Source organism: Acanthopagrus latus, chromosome 1 (genome assembly GCF_904848185.1).
Source record: "Acanthopagrus latus isolate v.2019 chromosome 1, fAcaLat1.1, whole genome shotgun sequence".
Lineage (NCBI taxonomy): Eukaryota > Metazoa > Chordata > Actinopteri > Spariformes > Sparidae > Acanthopagrus > Acanthopagrus latus.
The window spans coordinates 26,828,896-26,852,095 of record NC_051039.1 but is presented as its reverse complement, the minus strand read 5'-3'; the positions used below and the strand labels follow the sequence as shown (position 1 = coordinate 26,852,095).

Here is a 23,200-nt window from a genome sequence, read left to right as displayed (position 1 = left end):
AGCATTCTCCTCAACAACTTGTACACTCAAGTAGATGGAGACTTGTTTTGAATATGGCTGTCAATATTTCAGTGCAAATGTATTTCGGTTGATGAGTGAATCGAACAATAAATGGACAGTCTAAACTTTAAAGGAGGTGATATTTCAGGCTTGAAGTTCTCCAACAGTACGAACATTCAGTGCACCTGTCAACAGTTCTGTCTAGACGTTTGTTGGAGCTTCACTCCAGTGTGTTGTGGTATTTTCATGATCTTTACTGACAATGTTTCGTAATTTTTGACAAATAACTACATTTTGTGCTTAAAAAATATGTAAAAAACATAAAAAATAATACGGTACCTTAAAAAATATGATGCTCTCTCTAAAATGGAGTTGTGTCATCTACCAAGCTTGGCTTCTGGTGTTACAATAAAGCCTGATTTATGGTTACAGTTCAGCTCTACACAGAGCTGATGCTGTAACCAAGTGACCTATGCCACAGTGAGCATTTATACATGTGTACTGGTGTGTCTGTGTTGCTGGCTTTAGTAAGCAGATTGCCAGCTGACTTTCCTCTTTAAACTCACTGACCCCTGCGACTCACAGCTGTGTCTCTGGGCTGGAGAGAGCAGACAGGCAGACTGTCTGCAGGGAGGGCCACGGCCCCACGTGAACCCAGCTTGAACGACTTGGTTTTCAGCAAGTCTGTATTTGCCACCATGCTGCTGGTAGAGGTGCAGCCTATACTTCAGACATCCAGCTTGTCCAGTCTCTCTCACCCAGAGACACTACAGCTGTGAAGAGAGACTCTGACTAGTCAGAAGGAACTGCAATTGAGAAATAGTGCAGTGGGTTTAATGGGGAAATTACACGAACAGTCCCCATTATTAGCACCATTGCTAATCACTGGAGGCCAGGATTTTGCATTTCCATCCCAGCAGGGTTACCTGCTTGAAGGTGTGTTTTAAACCAATGACACTCTTGTCCCAATCCCTGCAGTAAAAGCCCCCCTGTTATTCAGTCATGTAAAAGCTTTTATCATTAGGCTACATTACAGGAAATGTTGTGTTTTCAGTCAAAACAATGATACTGTAAAACACAGCAGATGTTTGAGAGAACAAACAGGACAAGAGAAGCTAAAGAGATCCAGTCAGAAAGTACAAATGAACTGAGAGCTGGACACATTGATTTTTTAAAAATGTATTTCTCTCAGGTTTTTGCTCAGGAATAGGGTGAATGGTGTCACTGTCTTGGCCATCACTTGTTTCTGCACTGTATAACTTCAGAGAGAGGGTTAATGAGTTTTGTTAGCACCTACATTATGTCTGACAGATTGTTTCAGAGCTGGTATTTGTCTTTACAAGCGTGGTATTGTAATTCCCGAAATTTTCATTTTTTGGTGAACTATTCCTTTAAATGGATTTCTCCATCTAACTCACTTGCGCTTAAGGGAGAAGGGAGTTTCTCACTCCGCCTCCTGGCCAGCCCTCAATTTCTGCCCCACAAGTGGTCACAAGTGAAAAGAACACCATACGTTACAGTGAGTATGACATATTGACGCAATAGGTGCTCTGCCTCTGTGCTGCGACCTTACAGGAACACAAAACATAATTCTTTCATTATACCAAATCTTTGATCATTTCTACGAGGAGAGGTAAGTTTTGCTTTGTTGCTATCTTGCATTGATGTCTGGTATTCTTATCCAGGGGTAGATGCCAAAACACAAACAAACAAACAAGTAAATGTAGAACTGTATGTAGACATTTGAATTCCATTAAAACGTAATGTCAGTTATACAGTGTTATTCTATATGTCACTGTTAGGAACTTCGAAGAGCAACATAAGTCAAAGAGAAATTGTTGAACGTGGATAGATTTTTTTTGTACTGAAAGAGTTTTCCATAAGCTAATGCTGCAGTGTTTTGCTGGTAAGACTGCAGCTCATGAAGCAGATCCAAACATGGCCGTTGAGTACCGGGCCTCCACAGTAACAAACATGGACATGGAGAACAGTAAAATTGGCTATAAGCAATTCTTCACGGACGGCAGCAAGCTCCAGTCTTCAGGTAAAAGCATCTGAAGTTCCTTTCAAATACACGTGGGTGATTTAACAATTTATAAGATGTAACAATACAAATTTGTCAACTGCTTTTTAATGTTTTTTTAGCTAACTGATTTGGTTTTGCAGCCCACAACTATTTTCTAAAGAAATAAAAAAATCTGAAATACCCAGCATTGCCACTGACAATACCATAGGATAATCACACTTGTATATTTGATAGAAATGAACTTTTTTTCCCAAAAATGTTTACTTCTATAACTTGTTGTTAAAACTGCAACATTTTTAAAAATGTTTTGTCTGTGGTGCAGCAGAATATGCTGCGGACACAAAATGAAAAAGTCCTTTCTTTTTATTACGGTGACTGCACTGTTCCTTATTGCAACAGAACTTTCATGGCTACACATGTGTTTTCTTCAAGATACAAGTTTTCAACAGATAACATTGTTTTGAGGTAATGGGTTTGCATACTTAACTTAACGTTAATTATGTTTGGCAAGTTATTACAGATAAAGGCCTGTGGCCGACATGTACAAGGGTATTTGAAAAGAAAAACCTCTTTCCAGATGAGTGTTATAGTCCCGTTACAGAAATAATCTATGTTTATACTATAGCCTTGAAAATGCTAAATCTCATGGCCATTCGCGTACACAGGGCATGCATATGCCATTGTAAAAAGGCTGCAGATTGTATAATCTGGTTGGTTGCTTAGCTACAGAAAATATTATAACTGATGCAGGGAAACCTGACTGCTCTTCACACAATCTTCAAAAGTCTGTCAAGAACCCATTTTTATTTGTCTTCCCAACCATTTAAATATCAATGTCTGTGTCTTTCTAAATAGAATGCTAAACAATATAACATCCATTAGGTCATGGTACAAATGCAAATACTTCCGAGTTGACAGTGTGTGTGACTGCGTCATTGTCTTGCCTTTGATGTTTGTACAAAAGGTCAGAATGCGTGAAAAAAGCTTTGTTTTTAGGAACACCTTTGTATGCACGGACAGGGTCTTAGTAGCTAATTGTTATCATGAAGTACTAAGGGACTACTTGGTAACTACGCAGTATTTTGTATCACTACTTAAGGAGGCCCGAAAACTGCAATTCATGATTCAAAAATGACTAATTAATTAGTTGTTGATTCACAGATATTCATGAAGTAATCATTACCAAATGATTTATTAATATATTTTCTCCCAGTCTGTTCTCTTGGAAATCATCACCATCTACTGTATAGTCCTCAGTACCAACAGTAACATTTATTTCTGAAGGCACCATGACTCACCACTTATAGCGAAGATGAAGCACAAAACCACAAGTTCCTCAAAACACTTCTTCAATTTTATGTTTCTGTTTCTACTCCTTCTGTCATCCAGTCTATGCAATGAGAAACAGCCCTTTCCGGGTCGCTACAGTTTGCCTTGGTGTGCTGTGTCTAATCCTGTTTTCAGGAGTCATAGGTCAGAGTGTTCACTGTGAGTCCATCTCTTTGTTTCCTCTGTCAAATTATCAAATGTTTTAAGAAGTTATCACGTCATGATAAAACCACTGTTTTACTGATATATCTTATCTTTGGCAGACCAAAAAGCAGAGCAAGACCATCAGAACAACCTAAAAACCATGAGTAAAGAGAAAGAGAATCTGCAGCAGGATTTGAGGGCAGTGCAAAAACAGACAAAGGATCTCACAACCACAAATGCTCAATTACAGAGAAGTAACGTTTACTTATCTGAGAGATATCAGCACACAGAGACCAACTACAACTTACTGAATAGGCAGGTAACTGAACTTAAAAGTAGCCAAACCCAGTTACAGGCCAGTAACACTGCTGTAACTAAGGAGATAGAAGCACTAAAAGCCAGTAATGACCAGCTCCAAACTAATAATAATGCCTTGACTACAGCCAAAGACCTGATACAAAAACAACACGATAAAGTGGTCAACAGGAAAAATGAGTTACAGGCCAATTATGTCTCAGCAACCAAGGAAAGAGACGATTTAAAGAACAAATACCATAACGCAACCAGACAAAGAGATCAGCTACAATTGAATTACAACACCTTGATTAAGGACATAGAGCACCTGCAGGACAGATACAACCACTCTACCAATGAGAAAGACAAGCTAGCAAGCAGCCACCAGAATCTGACGGCAGAAAAGGAAAGTCTGCAGGACAGATACGATCTACTTGTGAAATCCTTAGATGAGCTGCAGGCTTCTTACAGGTCCTTGATTCAAGAAAAACAGGATATGGAAAGCCGTTGCCAAAATGTAACTGTGGAGAGAGACCTGCTGGAGAAGAACAACGACAACCTGACTGCTGAGAGTGAAGTGCTGCAATTGGAAATTGAGCAACTGAAGGCAAAGATTCAAGGTAACATGTTAACGATGTTTCATATTGCAACATGTCGTCACCCAGCAATTTGCATGTTGTGCCCTTGTCAAAATCATTCTAGAAAGAACTTTAAGGTCTGCTGTGCCTTCTGATGAATAACAAATCCAATGCTTTCACATTGCTTTTTGATGACTGCGTTTTCAGCAAAGCCATGCCCCACTGACTGGAGAAAATTTGAGGGCAGCTGCTACTACACTTCTACTGGCAAGAAAACTTGGAGGAAGGGTAGAGAATACTGTCAAAGCAAAGGAGCAGACCTGGCAATAGTAAAAAGCCAAGAGGAAATGGTTTGTTTGTCTCTTTGCATTTATCTACACTATATCGGCATGACTCTTCATGCAGGTGTCACCATGAAAACACAACGAACCAGTTTCTTTGTGGCATTTTAGTTCATGAAAGCTGCACTAATCATCATGTTCAGACTAGCAATGGAACAATGGATGTGTGATGTGAAAGAGGATGCAGCTAGTGATGAAGCCTCCAGGAGCCTCACTTGGCTCCTCTGTTCTCCAGAAAGAACTTAATGTATAACATGTGCTGAAATAACACCTAGGTGGAAATAATCATGAACCAGTCACAGAAAGAATTTCACAATGTCTACGAAGACTCTCACATAACAACTTGGTCTGGGGACTTTCTTCTCGGCCGAGGAAGAAGTCACCTATGTTAGGAGCCCCACCAGCTGCTGTCTATGCATTGTTTGTTTGGATTTTACAACCTTCTGCAAATGTTTTGGTTCGGTTATCCCTAAACAAATGCAAATATTGGCATGACAATTTGTTTGTGATGCCATGTTGTCAACGTGGTCAACATAATGTTCCAAGCGCTCCACTGGAAACAGGAAAAATAACGGAAAATAGGAGACGAAGGAAGTGAAACTACTGTTACTTAAACCAAAATGGAAATGGAAATCTCTTGCTGTTTACATGCTTAATTCTCCATTATGTTCACCATACCTATACTAAGTTCACTTATAACATCATTTCATCAATTGTTAGTATAAAACTATTCATTAGCGCAGCTTTAAGTTACACTGCTTCATCACAACGATAACTATCTGTATTACATGATTTTAGGTTACTTTGTGTTTAAGGAAGTTCTTCAAAAACTTTTGATTTGATGTCTCATCTCCCGTAGATCTTCATCAATAGCTTGTATCCAAGTGACAAACAAGTCTGGATTGGATTGACCGATCAAGGAGTAGAAGGGAATTGGACATGGGTAGATGGGTCACCACTGACCACAACGTAAGAAAGTAAAAATTACGCAGACCTTGTTCAACAAAGGATAGAGCAGCGTTTTTTTTCTCATTCTGGATGTCTCTTGTTTTCCTGCAGGTTCTGGGGTAAAAACCAGCCCAACAGCTCCAATGGGAGGAACCAGGACTGTGCGGAGTTCCGGCACCGTGCAACAGGAAATGGAGACTGGAATGATGAGAACTGTAACGTAGAACAGAACTGGATCTGTGAGATGTAGTTTTCCTGTGCAGAGTGGACGAGAGCTTTGGCTTGACATGCTGGCCAATGTCTGGTACAGATGATTATCATGTAATATCAAATTTACACATAATGACACAGAGCTTTGCTAACAGCCAAAGCCTGAATGTATTGTTGTGATAAATAATGTAAGTCAAATTTAGCAGATGACTGATCGTGTGTGGAGCTGATACACTGAGATAATTTGTCTGGATAAAACTCATTTGGTAATGTTGCACCAGTTAACTGTACAACGATATCTGTACACACTAACAATCAATTATGTTAGCGTTGTAACTAATTTCTGAAGAATGATTTTCAGCGCACACATATGTGAAATAGACACTTCCAGATTAGAGGATAGACAAACATCATCACAGTGAGACTGTTCTCAGTTTAAGCTTATGCTGGATATTCTCCGCTCAGTTATGGCTTCCTGTATTACCTCAAAGACCAGCCAGTGTGAAGCTTCACGATGAGATAAATGGAAATGGAGTGTTCTATATTATTCATAATTCACTATGTATTAACAACCATTCAATCTGCACTTTTAACTATTTGAATTGACTCTTACATTGCAATTAAACTTTTTTTTTCACACTGTTTTTAATATAAATGCTTTTTTTCATATCGATTCATGGAAACATATAAACTGAGTGATTTCAAATAAAGTAATTCACCTTGTACAACATCAAGTTCATCAATGTGGTCAAATAATTAAATTCAGTACAAGGATGATTATTGGCCTATTTCTGAATTACTGGTTTTCCTTTATTTGAGGATGCATCTGAAGGAGTATCACGTGTCCTAATAATAGGGTGAGACTGAAGGATACAAATGATATAAGCTGCGAGCCTGCTGGCTTGAACATGTGTCAATGGACACCTGTGTTGACGCCTGCCATGCTGTGGAAACATTTCACTGGTGGAAGGCTGACTCCATTTGTAAGTTAACGTTGGCTGCTCTAGCTCTCTGTTAGCAAAGTGTAGACTGAGATGAGAGAATGTACATAAGGTCACAGCTCTAAAATCGACTCACAAATGGCAAAAAAAAAGAGAGTATTGCATGTAAATTGCCAAAAAAAGAGTTACATAGAACCCCTTTAATCAGTAGACATTAATTGATCATGACTTATAAGAATTGTCACTGAGAGTACCATTGTAGACAAGCCCAAAACAAGGTGTTAGCCAAGTCCAAAGCACAAACACAGTCTAATGTTATCACTAAACAGCGCTGAAACTGCTAAGATGATCAGTCTTATGGGATGTTGTCACTTTTTTTCAGCGCACTTAACCTTTGTTTGACACATGTTCTGTGTCTGTTTTTGATGATGACCTGACCCCTAATGCCTTCATTTGCTGCTCACAGTGCTTCAGAGGAAAAATCATCTCAGCATCTCACTATGCTGCACTTAAAAATCAGTAAGTTCAAAAATTCACTGAGGGCCCTGAGACACAATTTCTTACTCAGCCTCTAACTATGCACAGGGGCCTGACATGAATACAGATTTTTGTGCCAAAGCTTTAGATATTTGCATTGCTTTTTTTTCTTCTGTGCTCTGGCATTGGATTGACGTACGTCGGAAGAAATACAACATACTTCAGTGCCACCACCAAATTTGCCAAACACTGCCAAATTTGATTCAAATGTCTGGTGTCAACTGATGGGTTGCTTCTTATGTTGCAGTTAAATCTGATCACAACACAGTACATCAACATAACCCATCTTCGGCCTCAAAAAACAGTAAAATGTAGTCCCAAATGACAGTCCCATTGCCAGAAATCCTACTCATTCCTCTCCACAACGCCTTTGCATGTGCAGGAGTGTGCTCACACTTCTCTCTCACTGCTGTAGGTGTTCCTTCCATTGTCCTAGATTCCTGGATCCTTTTAGGACGACTTAATCAAATGTTTTGCCTAATGGGCGCTGTATATTTTAAAGAAAACACTTTCTGAACATTCACCCACACAAAACAAATGCATTTCTTACATGTTTAAAATGATCATTGTTAACTGCAAGAGATTATCAGCACATTCAGTGGAAGCAGGCCGACTTATACCACCAACGTTCCCACTGTGCTGTCTCAAAAAGATGTGCTCCTTAAAGATTTATGCTGCTTCTATCTTTTGCATTTCTTAGCCAACATGAAAAGTACACACCTCAAGATGATTTCCGCTGATATATTGCATCCCATTTAGATTTTATGCACAGCAAAGGCACCATGCCTTCTAGAAAAACAACTTGTAGTCCTTGAAAGAGGACAGACGTGCACTGAACCACAGTTCATCAAACTGAGAAGACTGCCATACATCAGGAATTCACAAGTCTGAAGATTTCTACAAAAGGCCTCCCCTGCTGTTGAATGTTAAGGGTAAAACAAAAAAGAAGTCATGTCCATAATTTGTGTGTTTTGATGTTTGCTTTCCAAATCCACTATTCACCAACAGACTTCCAGCAGAGCTCTGGCATACTTCCAGAGAGTCTGCTCAGGTACCAGACTGCACTGGACGTCACTGATTTAATCACCCACAATTCACTGCTACAGACGTGACGTTATAGTTTTTCGCAATACCAACTGAAAAACAAACAACCAAACACAAAAAATAATGTATTACTAATGTGTAAAACAGTGAGTCATATTGCCTTGCAGTCTCACTCCCACGCTGACTCGACGTGATGACAGCAAACATGTCACAGTATGTATCAACGTAGTCCAAGGAGGGCTCAGTCTGCAAGTCTAGAGGGTGGAACTTTGTATTCAAACCAAAACTAAAGGCTATAAGTCAGAATATCTCAACCTCTTTGGCTTCAGTTTTGTCCATTCTTATTCAAATCTCCGAGTCCCCCAACTTTTTGGAGCAAAATTCCCTGGAAACAATGTTCACCTCATTGGTTCACTTTCATTCCATCTGTCTGCCATCTTACTGACAGTTAAAGACATTAGTTAGACAGTCGTGTAATTTAATCTTGATCTTTTTATGTTTTAAATTTAGCTCACAATTTTAGAATGGATGTGTTTGTCAGTCTAATTCCATGTTAACTATCATTCCTTCACTCCCTCTTACGTCCTGCATACATCGTTGGCTTCCTCGTCTGCTCAGTGATCCTATTTCTTGCAATTATTCTGGGGTCAGTTGCAAGCTGCATGTGCTCGTGTTTGACAGGGGAATTATTCAGTTTTTAACCTGCACGTCTATGCCATTCAATGATATAAAACCTGTACAACTACGCTCAGCGAATTTAGCAAAAAAAATCTAGAAATACAAAGATGCACAATTTACTATATCACTGAACTCATGACAAACCATGAGTTCAGTGAAGGATTTTATAGATATTTCTAAAAGAGGCACATGCACATTTTACAAGTATTTCGTACTGTGTAGTTTTATATTCGAATTGGACATAATTGTTGTGAGTATCTCTTCCCTTAAACAGGTGTGAGTATATGATCACAGAGGTAGTAGTGTACAGCACATGTCCTCAAACTGTGGCATCATGTGAGAGTTCAGGATAATCAGCTAATCAGTGCGCATACAGTGTCTTCTGATAGTTTGCCTGACCCCTGTTTTTTTTCTTGCCCTCAAAGCAATGTAGCAGAATTCCTTGCTTGAAGGGAATTGGTCTGAACCACCTAAACAATGAGAAGGAAGGCCTTGTCCCTGCCGTGTCCAGGTATCCTGCCTTTATAAACCAGCAACAGACAGCTATTGGGAAACTTATGAAGCTTTGATCTTATGATAACTGAAATGACCTCAACAGTGGGGTCAAAAGTTAATGTGATCATGAGTGACCCGAAATAATACATTTTGGAGGGAGGGTATAATGTATAATAGGTTCATTCTCCAGTCATTTCCCTTGACCAAAGCACTGGAGTTGGAGTTGGTCCCTGGACGCTGTAGATAAGTTTCCCACTACTCGTCCGGGATGGGCTAAATGTGCAGAACCAGTTTCACTACATTGTACATATGATTATTTGTGATAAATAAAGCTTCTTCTTCATAAACCATGATGTACATGACTGGGCTCCGAGCACCTACTTCCTGCTTCCAGTGGTCAGAAAATCCAACTGAAGACTATGCTCTAAGTGCCCTGCACAGTAGCTCACTAACAGATAAATGAGAAGCAAGGTAAAGCACAGTGTCTCAGTGTTTAACTCTGCTGCCTCCTGGGACCAATAGTAATCCATTCAATAAGGTATTTGGTCAAAAATATTGCAGCATTTCATTATGTTGTCCAGTTATAACACTGATGTACTTTTGAGAAGAGATCAAAATATTGAGTTATATATTGTGTATCGTGATAAAGCCAAAAAAGAAAATAGCATATATACAGTATATAAAGAGTCTAGGCTATATATCCCATCCCAGGCATGACTGTATGTGACAGTACAGATTATAGATATTTGTCTCCATGTGCTTTGGAAAAAGGCAGTAGCCTGATCAGTATAGAATAATTTTGCAGTTTACCATGCAGTCAATTTAGGCAACTGACGAAACCCAAACCCAAAGGGCTGACTGAACCAAAAACTAAACTCTTTCTTTAAAAGTGAGTTAACTTTTCCAGATTTGGGCCTGTATTCAGAACTCAAACAGGCACTGACGGTCAACCACAGCTGGGTGTCTCTAAACTCTAACTCTTTGTATATTCATCTGTCTGTCTATCTTGATCTGTACCCCACCCACTCACACAGGTAGGTGGTGAGTTCTCAATTTGGCTGTATTGCTGTGTGGGAGCAGAACCATGCATCTGCACCTCAGAGAGGTAAAATAAAAGCTCTCGGCCTCACGTGTCTGATATTATACACAAAACCTGTAGAATGTTCCCTATTATATGTTCAGGTAACATGCCCATGTAATCCAAGTTGTCTTTTTAAGGAATGGAATTTTGCAACCCACCAGCATGAAAAGCGTGTCATCTTCCATTTGAGCTTAAGGTTAGATCTCCATCATTACATTTTTTTGTGTATAACAGCTTTATATTTAGGTGTAGTTGGGAGAGTGCCACCTCGTTCAGATGGCCTGGTGTACACAGAGTAACCTGATCTACTGTGCAGTAATGACAAACACATACGTCTTTTTTCCTTTGAAGAAACACCATCCAAAAGCTACAGTGAATTCAAGCCTCACCAGGCAGTCTTATACTCACTGAGGAGGTTTAAAAAATGAAACTGTGGAAACATTGTTGTGCTGAGGAGTGATAAACAGTGGTGTGAAGTAACTGAATACATTTACTCAACTACCTTACAATCTGTACTGTACTTTCATATTTCCATTGTGTGCTATATATTTACTCATGTTGTATTATCAGATATTATACCAATTTTATCAACATTTCTGGTGTGTACCCTCTTGTAAAAAGGATAATTTATATGTCTAAACTTGTCAGAATACTTTTTTTTAGAAAATAGAGATAATCTCATGGCCACTTTGACTGTTCTCATTGTTCCCCCTTTGGAGGGGGCCCAAACCACTGCTTGGGAACCAGTAGACCAAACTACAAAACTGTAAAGTAGTTCAAACTAGCTGCACCACACAGTAGCAGTACCATGCTATTTACATAATGACGCTTCAGTACTAATAGAATCATGTAATTATTATGTATATTAAGTACATTTTGCTGATAATACCTCTGTGCCTTTTTAAAGTAGGATTATAAATTTAGGACTTTTTACAGTGGGGCCTGGCAATGAAAAAATGCACCAGATGGCTGTGCTGTTTGCTTATGCTAGTCAACAATATTTGACAGACTTTAATATCCTCGGGGAGAACATCTTTTTCACAGCACTGTACATCAATGGGAGACTTGACTCTGCACTCTACATACACCTAAATGCTACATATATAGCCTAGCAATTCACTTTGATCTGTGGCCACTCTTCTTGAAAAGCAACTACAAGTTTGTTTTTCAATCTAACATTTATAGGCAGCCTACATGAGGATTTTGAGTTAGCTCTTGGTTCATTTCCTAACCCCTTTCTTAAGGCCAGCAGTATTGAAAGCAATCTGTTGTCACTCTTGGCCATTGACTTTTATGGTTTAAGATATGCAAAAAAAACCCCTCACTATTTCTAAGTACAAACAAATGAAATACGTAAATGATGAATGAGTAATATAATATTTGTGAGACTGAACCGAATTACTCTTATTTCTTTCTACAGTTGGCGATCATTGGATATCATTCGAAATGATGCAACGATTGATAGATCACTCATGAAAGGACCCATGAATCAGTTCCCATATCTGTATGCAATTCTATCCTTTTTGGAACCTGAACTTGAACACACACACACACACACACACACACACACACACACACACACACACACACACACACACACACACGTCGAATTTTATACCAAAGCACTCAAAATGGTCAATTGTTACCTGCTGATAAGTAATCATCATAGTAATAACCACATGAATACATTGTGTAAAATGTATTGAAACATGTTAATAATAGAGACAGTGATCGAAGTATGCAGCCCTCTGCTTTTTACAGTAGTAGTTATATATTAACAAACTGCGGGAGCGGTCAGTAACTTTGCCAGTGACATTACACGTTATAGTCAAGTGATTTCACTCACTGACCCAACACGTCAAGCTCTATTTGAGTTACCATGATTCACCATGAGACTCTATCAGGTAGGCTGGTTTTGTATTTTTCCATTCCACACAGACACACACGTATATATATATATATTCTGATTAATTATGTTCAGATGAATGATACTGGAGAAAGTGTCTTTCGTCTTCATACATTTCCTTATCATCTTTTTAAAAAAGCAATAATTGGACAGCATTACTTTTTTTTTCTTCTTTCAAATTGCCTTGCCAAGTATTCCTGCACCTCTCCGAAATGTATTTCTAATTCTTTTCAATAAACTTATTTCTAATGCATTATATTATTTGTCTTTGCTAACTCCACTATAGACTTATGGAGGCCATGTGTCACACCAAATGTGTACACGGGTTCTGATGTTTCCCCTCACATCATAGTGCAGCAGCGAGGGCATAATTACTGCCTTCGCACCTACAAACATGAAATGCAAGGCTAAGCTGAAAATATCACTGCTGATATAACTCGCCCATGTACAGTGTTTGTGTAGCTAACACTAGTTTTACATTGTGTGAACAAATCAGAGGTCATGAACTGTTCTGGGAATTATTACATGCAAGCTGTTTTCCAGTAAACACATTTGTTATGATAGACCTGAGCTGGTGTCGCTTATAAGAGCAAAGTCATGATTCGAGAACAAGATTCAATACTTGATAGCCCTATCAACATAACTGAATAGAATTTATCTTGGTTACCTCACCCAGACACATACAAGGAAACCACTCACTCATAAATAATGTAGCAACTAATAATTGACCTGATAGCAGACTTAAATTGCAAGGTCATCTGAAGTCTGCACAGTCCAATGAACCCATCGTAGACTTAAAAAAAGAATGGTAAGAAACCATAAATTCACAGTTTCACTGAGAAATGAAAAAATTGAATGTATTCATGTAAGCTGCTTTCATGCAAGTGAAATCTTTGATGCAAGACATTTCCTTGCTCGTGGTTTGAAGGACTTGTTTCACATTTTTGGAAATGCTCTGATTCAGTTTCTTGTAGAGGGTTAGATGACAAAATTGATACTACTCTCATGTCTATATGCTAAATATGAAGCGATCACCAACAACCAGTTTGCTTGACAAAATTACTGTAAACAGATGGAAAAAGCTGACCTAGCTCTGTCTGAAGGAAACAAAAAGTGCCTGCCAGTGCCTCTACTGCTCATGCATCAACAGGTTGTATCTTGCTTGTTCATTAAAGATCAAATAGTAAAGACTTCATCGCCAGGCTAGCTGTTTTGTGGCAAGCTAACCCTGTCTTGGCTGTATGGACATACTGACATGAGTGTTGTGTCAACTGTCTCATTTACCTCTCAGCAAGAAAAGAAGCATATTTCCAAATATGTTAAACTTTTCCTTTACATGGCACTAAAGTTGAACAAGCAGCTTTTGATTTTCCTCTTTTTATTAAGTGACTTTATTGTACTTTCCAGTCTGCTCTCACTCCCAAAGCATCAAATACAGCAGCCTGGCAGTATAACGTCAGTTTAAGAAGGGAAAAGGTGTGAATTAGGGGGCTGTTGAAGTGGCTGGATGGGTCATACACTGGACTTTCCTTCTAGAGACTGGAGATCATGTTCAGTTTGTGACAAGGAGTCCAGAATAATTTGGTTTTAATTTATGGTCCCTAAGTCAGTTCATGTACATTAATGACGTACTCTGCGGATTTCATGTGATGTGAGTTACGTCACTTACATTACAAGACTGAAATAGTTATTTTAAAAGTATGATCTCATCCAAACCTAACTAGTTGTTTTGGTGTCTAAACCTAAACGTTTGAGAGTGTAAATGATAATCCAAAAGATAGGCTAAAGATAGTTAGGCTACTAAACTTTTCCTAAAATTGCATAATGAATTTCAGATTGAGGATACCAAGCCCATTGCCCAGTGGATCTGCGAGTGTGAAGTCTGCACAGTCCAATGAACCCATCGTAGACTTAAAAAAAGAACGGTAAGAAATCATAAGTTCACAGTTTCACTTAGATTCAGTTTCTTGTAGAGGGTTAGATGACAAAATTGATACCACTCTCATGTCTGTGTGCTAAATATGAAGTGATCACCAACAACCAGTTAGCTTGACAAAATTACTGTAAACAGATGGAAAAAGCTGACCTAGTTCTGTCTGAAGGAAACAAAAAGTGTGCGCTAAATATGAAGTTAGCACCGACAGCCAATAAGCCTAGCCTGTAGGTTATTTTGCTGTTCATGCTTATGCTCAATGGCCAGCCAGTTTTAATGAAATTAATCAAAACTCTTGTGTAGGACACATTCTATGGCCCCTGCTAAAACCCTTTAAGGTATCCAAGCCTAAGCATGACACGTCTGCTCTGTGTTCATATAGTTGTCAAGCTATGATCAGACAAATGCTGTTCTTGTTCAGGGGTTCACAGACAATTGGTGTTGTCATATTTTCAGATTTAAGAGATCAGGCATCCCTGACAACAAAATGTAAGACTTGTGTCTAGGGCTGCAGCTATCGAATATTTTTAGAATCGAGTATTCTACTGATTATCCCATCGATTAATTAAGTAATCTAATGAAAATGTATTTTGCATCATTAAACAACAATACCAAATAATGCATAACAAAAATGACAGGCCTGTTATATAGACAAAGCGAATGGCTTTGTAGATTTTTGTCTTTTGTCAGCATAGTTGATACTTGGAAACTTGGTGATGGAAAATTCCTGCATCTTTGGTTTTGACATGACTGATTTTTTTTTTTCTTAACCCCTCCTTTCAGATCAAAAGCATACGGGGTACCTAAAGCCTGGGGTGGACATCTGCCTCATTCCGAGATTCCACAATGGTATTTTTCCTGCATGAATATTTGTCTGATACCATGCTGACCTTCTGTCTGATTAACTAGACCAACTGAAAACTGACAGACATGTATACTGTGTGATGTGTGTAATGACTTTCAGGGTTAAGCCGCAGGGTCCTGTACCAGCTGTGTATCCAGTACTAACAACTGGTCCCAGAGCCCTTAATGACCAAAGCTGGTAAAAATCACTGTTCACATTAATTCATGTGCTCTTATTAAAAGAACAAAAGGTTGATGGGCAAAAAAAAAAATCTGATTTTATTTGATGCATTCAACAAAAGTCGCTGACATTTGTAGATGCTCAGAAATGATAAGATGCACGTCAGTACCAGTGGGGTTTTCATGTAAACAATTTGTTTACCCTGTAGTCAGGCTCATTATTTGCAGTCATTATGATAATGTGAGTCTTGAGTTACTTGGATATGGTAAGCAGTGTACTCACAGTACACAGCCTGCTCTACAGCAGCTTGATAACTCAGCAGTGAGCAGTACTGGCAGTGACAGACTGTTCATTCATCCACTAAACAAACAGCACAAAGCACACAGCCACTGAGCCTTACAAGGCAGCACAAACAAAATCATTTAGCGATTAGCACAAATCACACACCTACACAATTTGCACTTGTTAGCCTTTTTAGACTGAGGTGACAACTGTTTATACGATTGTGGCAAATATTTATGTGTTAATTAAACTGAAATAGCTAAGAAAGATTGTGGAAGGTAGCGAACTAGCTGCAAACACATCACCGTGCTGCCAGTGAGAGCTACTACAGCTAGGGCTGTCATTGTCTGTGAAGTCAGATCATGTGTTTTGGCACTGAGAGAGAGCATGTGGAATTATTTATTTTTTTACTTTGGTTTGGTCTTGCTGCTTTCTATCATCTTACCAGCTGCAGCTTTAATCGAACGCTTCATTTCATAATGAGAGACACACATTCATCAGCTTTTGAAGAATTTGTCGACTGAACTGAAAGGTCGAGAGCTGCATTAGTTGAGTTTTTAATATTTGTACATTTATATGGCCTTCATGAATATTTTTCTATATAATTTTCAGGAATCTGGTCAAACCCTCCTACCCTTCATTTCCTGCATGTGAGAGTGTCATGTCCAATGATTCAGAAGATGCCATAACCAATTTCCTCCAAAATGAAACGTAAGAAACAAGACTATATGTGATATTGTTACAATGAATAATGAATGATCACTTGTTCCATACAGAAACAATATTTAATCAATGTATCAGAAATGAATAATGACTCATATATCAACCATAAAGCATATAAAGGCTGATTCATCCTCACCTCTTGATTCCTCCTGGATGTTGCAACAGTCATTGTAATCTCTGCTTTGTAATTCTTTACTATTACATTTTGAATATGAATGACTTAAAAAACAGAAAGAGGGCAGTGTCAGTGTACAGCTTTTAATTACAGATTATTGTCAACATCTGTTGAATCTTTTTAACTATTTTGTCTTCCAGTGGTGTTCAGTTCGAAGCACAGACAGCATACTCATCCACGACTGGGTCGAGGGATTCAGTATTTGATGAGGAGACAACTGATTCGTGAGACATTTCTTAAATTCAATACCTTAGTAGAGTGATCAGAGTCAGAGATGAATAATGTTGATTGACTGATTTCTTATGTCTAAACAAACTAAATAAAGTAGCTATCTTCGTTTTCATGACTAAATTAATAAAGAAACCAACCTTAAAGGGTTAGGTTTTTTTTCTATTTGGCGGACCCTGCCACCTTTCTACCTTCACACAGTGTGCTTATGGAAAAGAAACTTAACTAGTCCCCCCATCTTTAATGTTTAAGAGCCAGGCTCACACATAGCGAACATTTCTTGCACTGCTTTATGCACTTTTTCATCTGTTTAACAGAGAAGATGAGGAGGTGATATGTGACATCTGCTCTAAAGCTCGAGCTATGAAGACCTGCCTGACCTGTGACATCTCCTTCTGTGCGAATGATGCATGGGACCATTACAAAAACGAAGCTCTGGAGGAACACACACTCATCGATGTGTGTCAGGAAGGCGTGAGGAAGCGCTGCCTGCAACACAAAAAGCCTCTAGACTTGTTCTGCAGGACTGATCGGACTCAGATATGCAGCCAATGTGCCCGGAAAAACCACAAAGGTCATGACATCATCTGGAAGAGGAGACATGCAAGTCAGGTGAAGATCTGAAAATGTGTAAACAACGGGAAAAATATCTCAATAGTAACACGCTGCATTTTGCTAATTCATTCTATTCTGTTGCATGTGTGTTGCGGTGATGGATAACAGAGCTCTGGACTAACAGAGACAGGTGAGTGAATACTTCAGAGGTACAGGCGCAGTCACACATACATTTGGGTTTCACTCATATGGCCCTTTAATTACAATTATCTTGGGGCAGATCAGCAATGTGATTGGCTGGCAGTTAAAACAATATGAGGAATTCTCCAGTTGACAAGGCATATACTGGATCCAAGAAACAGAAAGAGTTTCATACAAAGGGGTTGTTGAAAGTTTCCTCCCAACTAGTAAAATCTAGTCAACAGTAAAAAGGGTGCTGTCTCCCTTATTTTATGACATGTAGAGAGATAGACTTTGATCCACAGTTAAAAAAGCATATCGCGCCGCATAGCTGGGCAGAGGTAAAAATCATAATTCTTTTTATTGGTGGTGTTGTAGAGTACAGCGGCTGTTCAATGTACCTATTTATCCACCTGTCTATTAATCTATTAATCTTCATCTTGATAATATTTACAAGAGATTTCTACATCTCCAGTGCCAGTTACCAAGAACACAGGCTGATATATAAATGTGTGACAGTATTCAATTAAAATGGAAATCATAATTCACTGGCTGAATAATTTGTAATGATGATGAAGCAGACACTCAAGCAAATATATTATTCTCAGCAATTAAACTCATTATTTTTATATTAATAATATTAATGAGAAATAATAAAAAAAAAACAGAATTGCATTTTTAGTTTCAATAGCTGAAAATACAAGCTCCTATTGAATGGAAATGAGTGTGCAGCATTAGAAAGTGTTTTACACGTGATGACCATTGGGATTACAATAATGGGTTTGTGAATGTAAGAGTGGCTTTAAGTATTTCTTGTGCTGTTTTATGTTTGACAGTGGTGCCCCCTCCTGGTAAGATCACATTCCTGTCAGTGAAGCCAAACTCTGTGCTTCTAAGCTGGGGATGCCCAAAGGGACTGGAGGGGCCTGCCAGCTTCAGAGTTATGTGGGGCTCCTCTATGAAGACGACGGGTTGCCTCGTCATCAGAGGTTTTCACAAAATTGAAATAAACAAACTCCAACTTGGACAAAAGTACTTTTTCAGAGTGGCCACAGAAGACAAGGATGGCAATTTAAGTGAATGTGTCGAGGCATCTATTGTGACAGGTAATAAAAGGGACGCAAACACATTTCATGTTTCTTTCACTACATAGTGTTCCTGTCTCATTCACACACGTTTCAAATAACTGCTCTCTTGCAGCGGTGCCAGCCCCTCGACACTTAAAAAAAGGACATTCAGAGGCCACAGCTCTGTCTTTAAAATGGACGGAAGGAGAAAAAATGGAGGGAATTCCACATCAGTACCTCATAACCATCACGAGTCCAGGGAAAGATTCCTTAGCAGTACACACAGAAGACTGCTACAAGATGATCTCTGATTTAGAGCCAGACACAGAGTACATTATTACTGTTTCTACAGTGCTGGGCGATGTGTGCAGTGAGCCAGTCTCTACAACTATACACACAGGTGGGAGTTATATCGAATTTAATATTCAAAACACACGTTTCTCTGATATCTTTTAATCTAAAGCAGGTCATGGTAATTCTAAGTGTTATACTGTAGGCAATTGGACTTGTTTCAGTCTCTGGAAGACATTTCACCTCTCATCCAAGAGGCTTCTTCAGGTCTAAACCCCATGTGGGAGTGTTCTTATAGAGTCGTTAGGGCCACTTGTGAGTCGTCGATCCAACCGGACTTGAATGTGGGTTGGACACCCTCCCCCCACACATGGAGTTGTCTTACTTATTTTTCTGTGGTATTTAGCAAGTTAAGTCTGAAATTCTGTTGCTGAAATTGTGTAAGTCAAGATTTAGGTCAGATTTTGTCAACAAGGATCAACTTTTAAACCCGAATAAATCATGGTTTAAGTTTAAACTGTGTTGCACCAAACTTTTAACGTAACACAAAAATTAAGAAAGATTGAAGTTAAACCTCTCTTTAAACCTCAGTTTTTTTCCCTCTCAACCAAAATTAAACTAAATTCTGTTGTACCAAAACTTTAACCTCCATTTAAATCTGTGATCCAGTATCAACTTATTACTTACACTTGAGAAGGTCTTTCTAAAACGAACTGAGCAAAATGATTAAGTATCTGGAATGGAATTAATTGTTACATCATGAATACTGATTTATCTCTTTGTGTTGATTTACAGAGGCATGCCTCACAGAGGCGCTGTCAAAGATGGGACTTGAAGACCAGTATGACGACAAGCTAACACTGAGCACTGTTATGAAGATCAAACAAGACGATATGTCAGAAAACAGGCTTGACACTGCAGAGTCACTTCCTGGGGCTTTTTTGAAGAAACTTACAATGTTGAACGCAAATGCTAGAAGTGTCAGATGTGGTTCCTATGATGTGGACACAGACAAAAGCAATGCCATTAATCCCCTAGACCTAATTGTTGCGCTGCTTCTTTGTTCAGACAGTTTCCTTCAGCAGCACATAGTTCTGAAAATGGTACTCTGCCAGTTTGCTGTCCCACTCTTGCTGCCCAACTATGAAACAAAGCAAATCACATTGATGCTGTGGTCCATGCGTGAAATTGTCAGAACCTTCAGTCCCTCAAATCTGGCATTCCGAAAGTTAAGCTGCGTAGAAAGAATTATACTTTCTGATATTCCTCTGGTGTCATTCGTCAGGCTGGACAGGATGATGTTGTCCAAGTCTCAGATGCTGAACAAACTGCTTGGTAACTCTCAGCAGTGCCATGACCCATTCTATCATCGCAACATGGTTTGCGGTGAAGTTCCCAGGAGGATTTCAGAGGGACTCGTTGAAATTAGCTGTTACCACCCATGTGGGGACAGGAAAGTAGACAGATTCACTGAGCCACTGGCTGTCGCCAACCTCAGAGGAGACATTAGGGCCTTTGACAAGCAATTCTTATTCCTCTGTCGGACATCCGCAGCAATTTACATCTTCTGTGATGAATCAGAAGCTGATTTCTTTAAGGATCTGACAGGGAAAGATGTAAAAGCGAATGTCATTTTGATTAGCAGTGCACAGGGGAAGACCTTTACACTACAAACGCTGACGTTGAAACCAAGTTTAAAGAAAACTAATGTGAGCCAAAAGAAAAAGACTGAAACAGAGCTGATCAAAGCCCTTCAGGAATCAAGCTAAAATTTGAGATGACACCTGTTATGTCAAGCTTCCTTCGCAGTGTGGTCACATCCGAAGTGCAACGCTCCTTTTTCCTCAAATGGCTGGAGATGGATTTGGACAAGCTGTCCTGGAACCAACTATCAGCTCTGCAGGATCAGTACAAAGAGCTCAGTCAGAAACTTCCCCAACATACAGAAGAAATAGCGGCGATTGACAAGCACATATCTGCTCGCTCTTTACTCCTGGAGCACTTTCTTCGAGAGTGTGGGCAGCTGTATGAATGTGCGAGTTACCTGCCAGATTACAGTGTTCAGAGAAAAATCAGGGAACAACTCCCTGCCCTGTGCGCTCAGATGTTACAGGATGGCTTCCCTCTTGAGCTTGTTGATGGAGATGCAGCAAACATCCCAGTTAAATGGATCACTGAGGTGCTTACTGAGCTACACTACATAATGCAGTCCAACAGTAAGCTCAAGGTCATTACTATCATCGGCGCTGAAAACACAGGAAAATCAACTCTGCTGAACACCATGTTTGGAGTCAGGTTTGCTGTCAGCAAAGGAACATGCACCAGCGGGGCGTCCATCCAACTGATCAGTATTGACACAGAAGTCAAAGAAGAGCTGGGGTGTGACTGCATCATGATCATTGACACTGAGGGACTGAAACCGCATCAGATGGTTCACGATGATCATAGTCACGAACGTGATAAGGAAGTAGCCAGCCTTGCTGTAGCACTAAGTGATGCCACAATTGTCAGCATTTCCAGAGACAACTCAAGTGAGCAAGACATTTTGGAGATGGTGCTGTATGCTTTCACAAGGTTAAAGGATGTGAAATCGAAGCCACTGTGCTATTTCGTTCACACTGACATGAAGCCAGTTGCAAAGAGGCGCAACAGTAAAGATTGGTGGGAGAAGCTCAATGAGATCATCCGGAAAGACAGTAGGATGAAGAAGGCAAAAATCACCAGGGTCTCAGATGTGGTGGAGTTTGATCGAGACACTTGCAGCTGGCACATTCCTTCACTTTGGCATGGAACTCCACCGATGGCTCCTATCAGTGTCGACTATAGTGAGACTGCTCACGCTTTGAAAAAGCGTCTGTTAGGTGACCTCAAAAAGTGCCAGGCAAGGGGTGATCTGATGCAGTTTATCAAGAGGATGGAACACCTCTGGAAGGATCTATAAGAGGTGAAGCTTTATCTGTGCCTATAGCGGAGAGGGGAAGCAGAGGAATTTTGCAGAAGCCTATTTTAATTTAAAAATGTTTCATCTTTCACTGTTTCCCTGTGGTATTACTGTTGGTGCCGCTGTCACAAAGACTAAGATAGTAGCAACATGGTTACAGCCAACAGCCTGGCTAATCCCAATTTGACCTGGAAAGCCTGAACCACCAACATGAATAGACAGAGTAAAACTGGTTGTATTAATAAGTAGGCAGGTTCGCTGCTCGCTGATCTCGTAGAAAGAATGCCGCTTTTGTCTGTCTCGAGACCCGGCAGTAAGATTTTTCTCACAATTAGGCCCTATGTTCCCACATTTCCTTTTTCATAAATTTACCCTAACCCTAACCAATTACTCATTCATTCATTCATTCATTCATTCATTCATTTACTATGAAGTGCTTGACTTTGTTTTACCAGAAAAAAAAGACAGATAGTAATGTAAAAGTGAGACTCATAGGGAACAAATCTATTGTACAGCCATTAAGTATGTACATCAGAATGATAAATTAAAACAAAAACGTTGTCAAAAGGGGTCAACAGAAACGAGTAAATGCTCACTCTTTCACTTTTTTTTTAATTTACAATGCATTTTTTTAAAAAGATCTGACATGTTGAACACTGTACAAATAAAACATTAAACCCGATGATTGCATAAATAAACATGTACTTTGACATTGTTAAGTTCCATCTGAAAAGGAAAACAGAGGTATGGACATACACTTCATGTGTACAGATGTGTGGCAGATGTGTAGTGTTATCAAATCTTTATCAAAAAGTTAGCATCAGCAATGATTTTGTTTGTTTGCTTTGATTATTTTACATTTAAAAAAGCACAGCTGAAGATAGTGCTAAAATGAACTGGTGTGTGTATGGATTTATGTGGTAGTTTGTACAAAAATATGTGTATATAATCTCATTTACTTGCTCTATCATTAGGAAAGGATTCACTTTTGCTGTCTACTCTACAATAATATCACACAGTCACAGTCATAACAGATGTGGCATAACTGACATTATGACAACAAATCCTCATATTTATATTCATACACCTGTCTTCAAATCAGGTCCGGTAAAGTACTGCATATTTAAAGGGTCAAAATCTAAAAGGGCAGGGCAACTGAACCCCCAAACTAGAGTTACAGCTAACCCTTACAGTATTTATATTCAAATTTAAATGTACTTCTAAAGAGACTACCCCCCCCCCCAACCCT

At 39.2% G+C, this 23,200-nt stretch overlaps 1 protein-coding gene and 1 pseudogene across 1 annotated transcript; both read left to right on the top strand.

The window, feature by feature from the left end:
* The first annotated feature begins 1,499 nt into the window (after positions 1-1,499).
* LOC119025384 (C-type lectin domain family 4 member M-like) lies at positions 1,500-6,604 on the top strand. Its single transcript, XM_037108888.1, has 7 exons — positions 1,500-1,633; positions 1,912-2,044; positions 3,416-3,514; positions 3,619-4,413; positions 4,579-4,721; positions 5,572-5,681; positions 5,772-6,604. The coding sequence occupies exons 2-7, from the start codon at positions 1,939-1,941 to the stop codon at positions 5,908-5,910; spliced, it is 1,392 nt and encodes a 463-aa protein (XP_036964783.1). The 5' UTR covers positions 1,500-1,633; positions 1,912-1,938; the 3' UTR covers positions 5,911-6,604.
* A 5,856-nt stretch (positions 6,605-12,460) lies between these two features.
* On the top strand, positions 12,461-21,983 carry LOC119029318 (annotated as a pseudogene).
* The last annotated feature ends 1,217 nt before the right edge of the window (positions 21,984-23,200 follow it).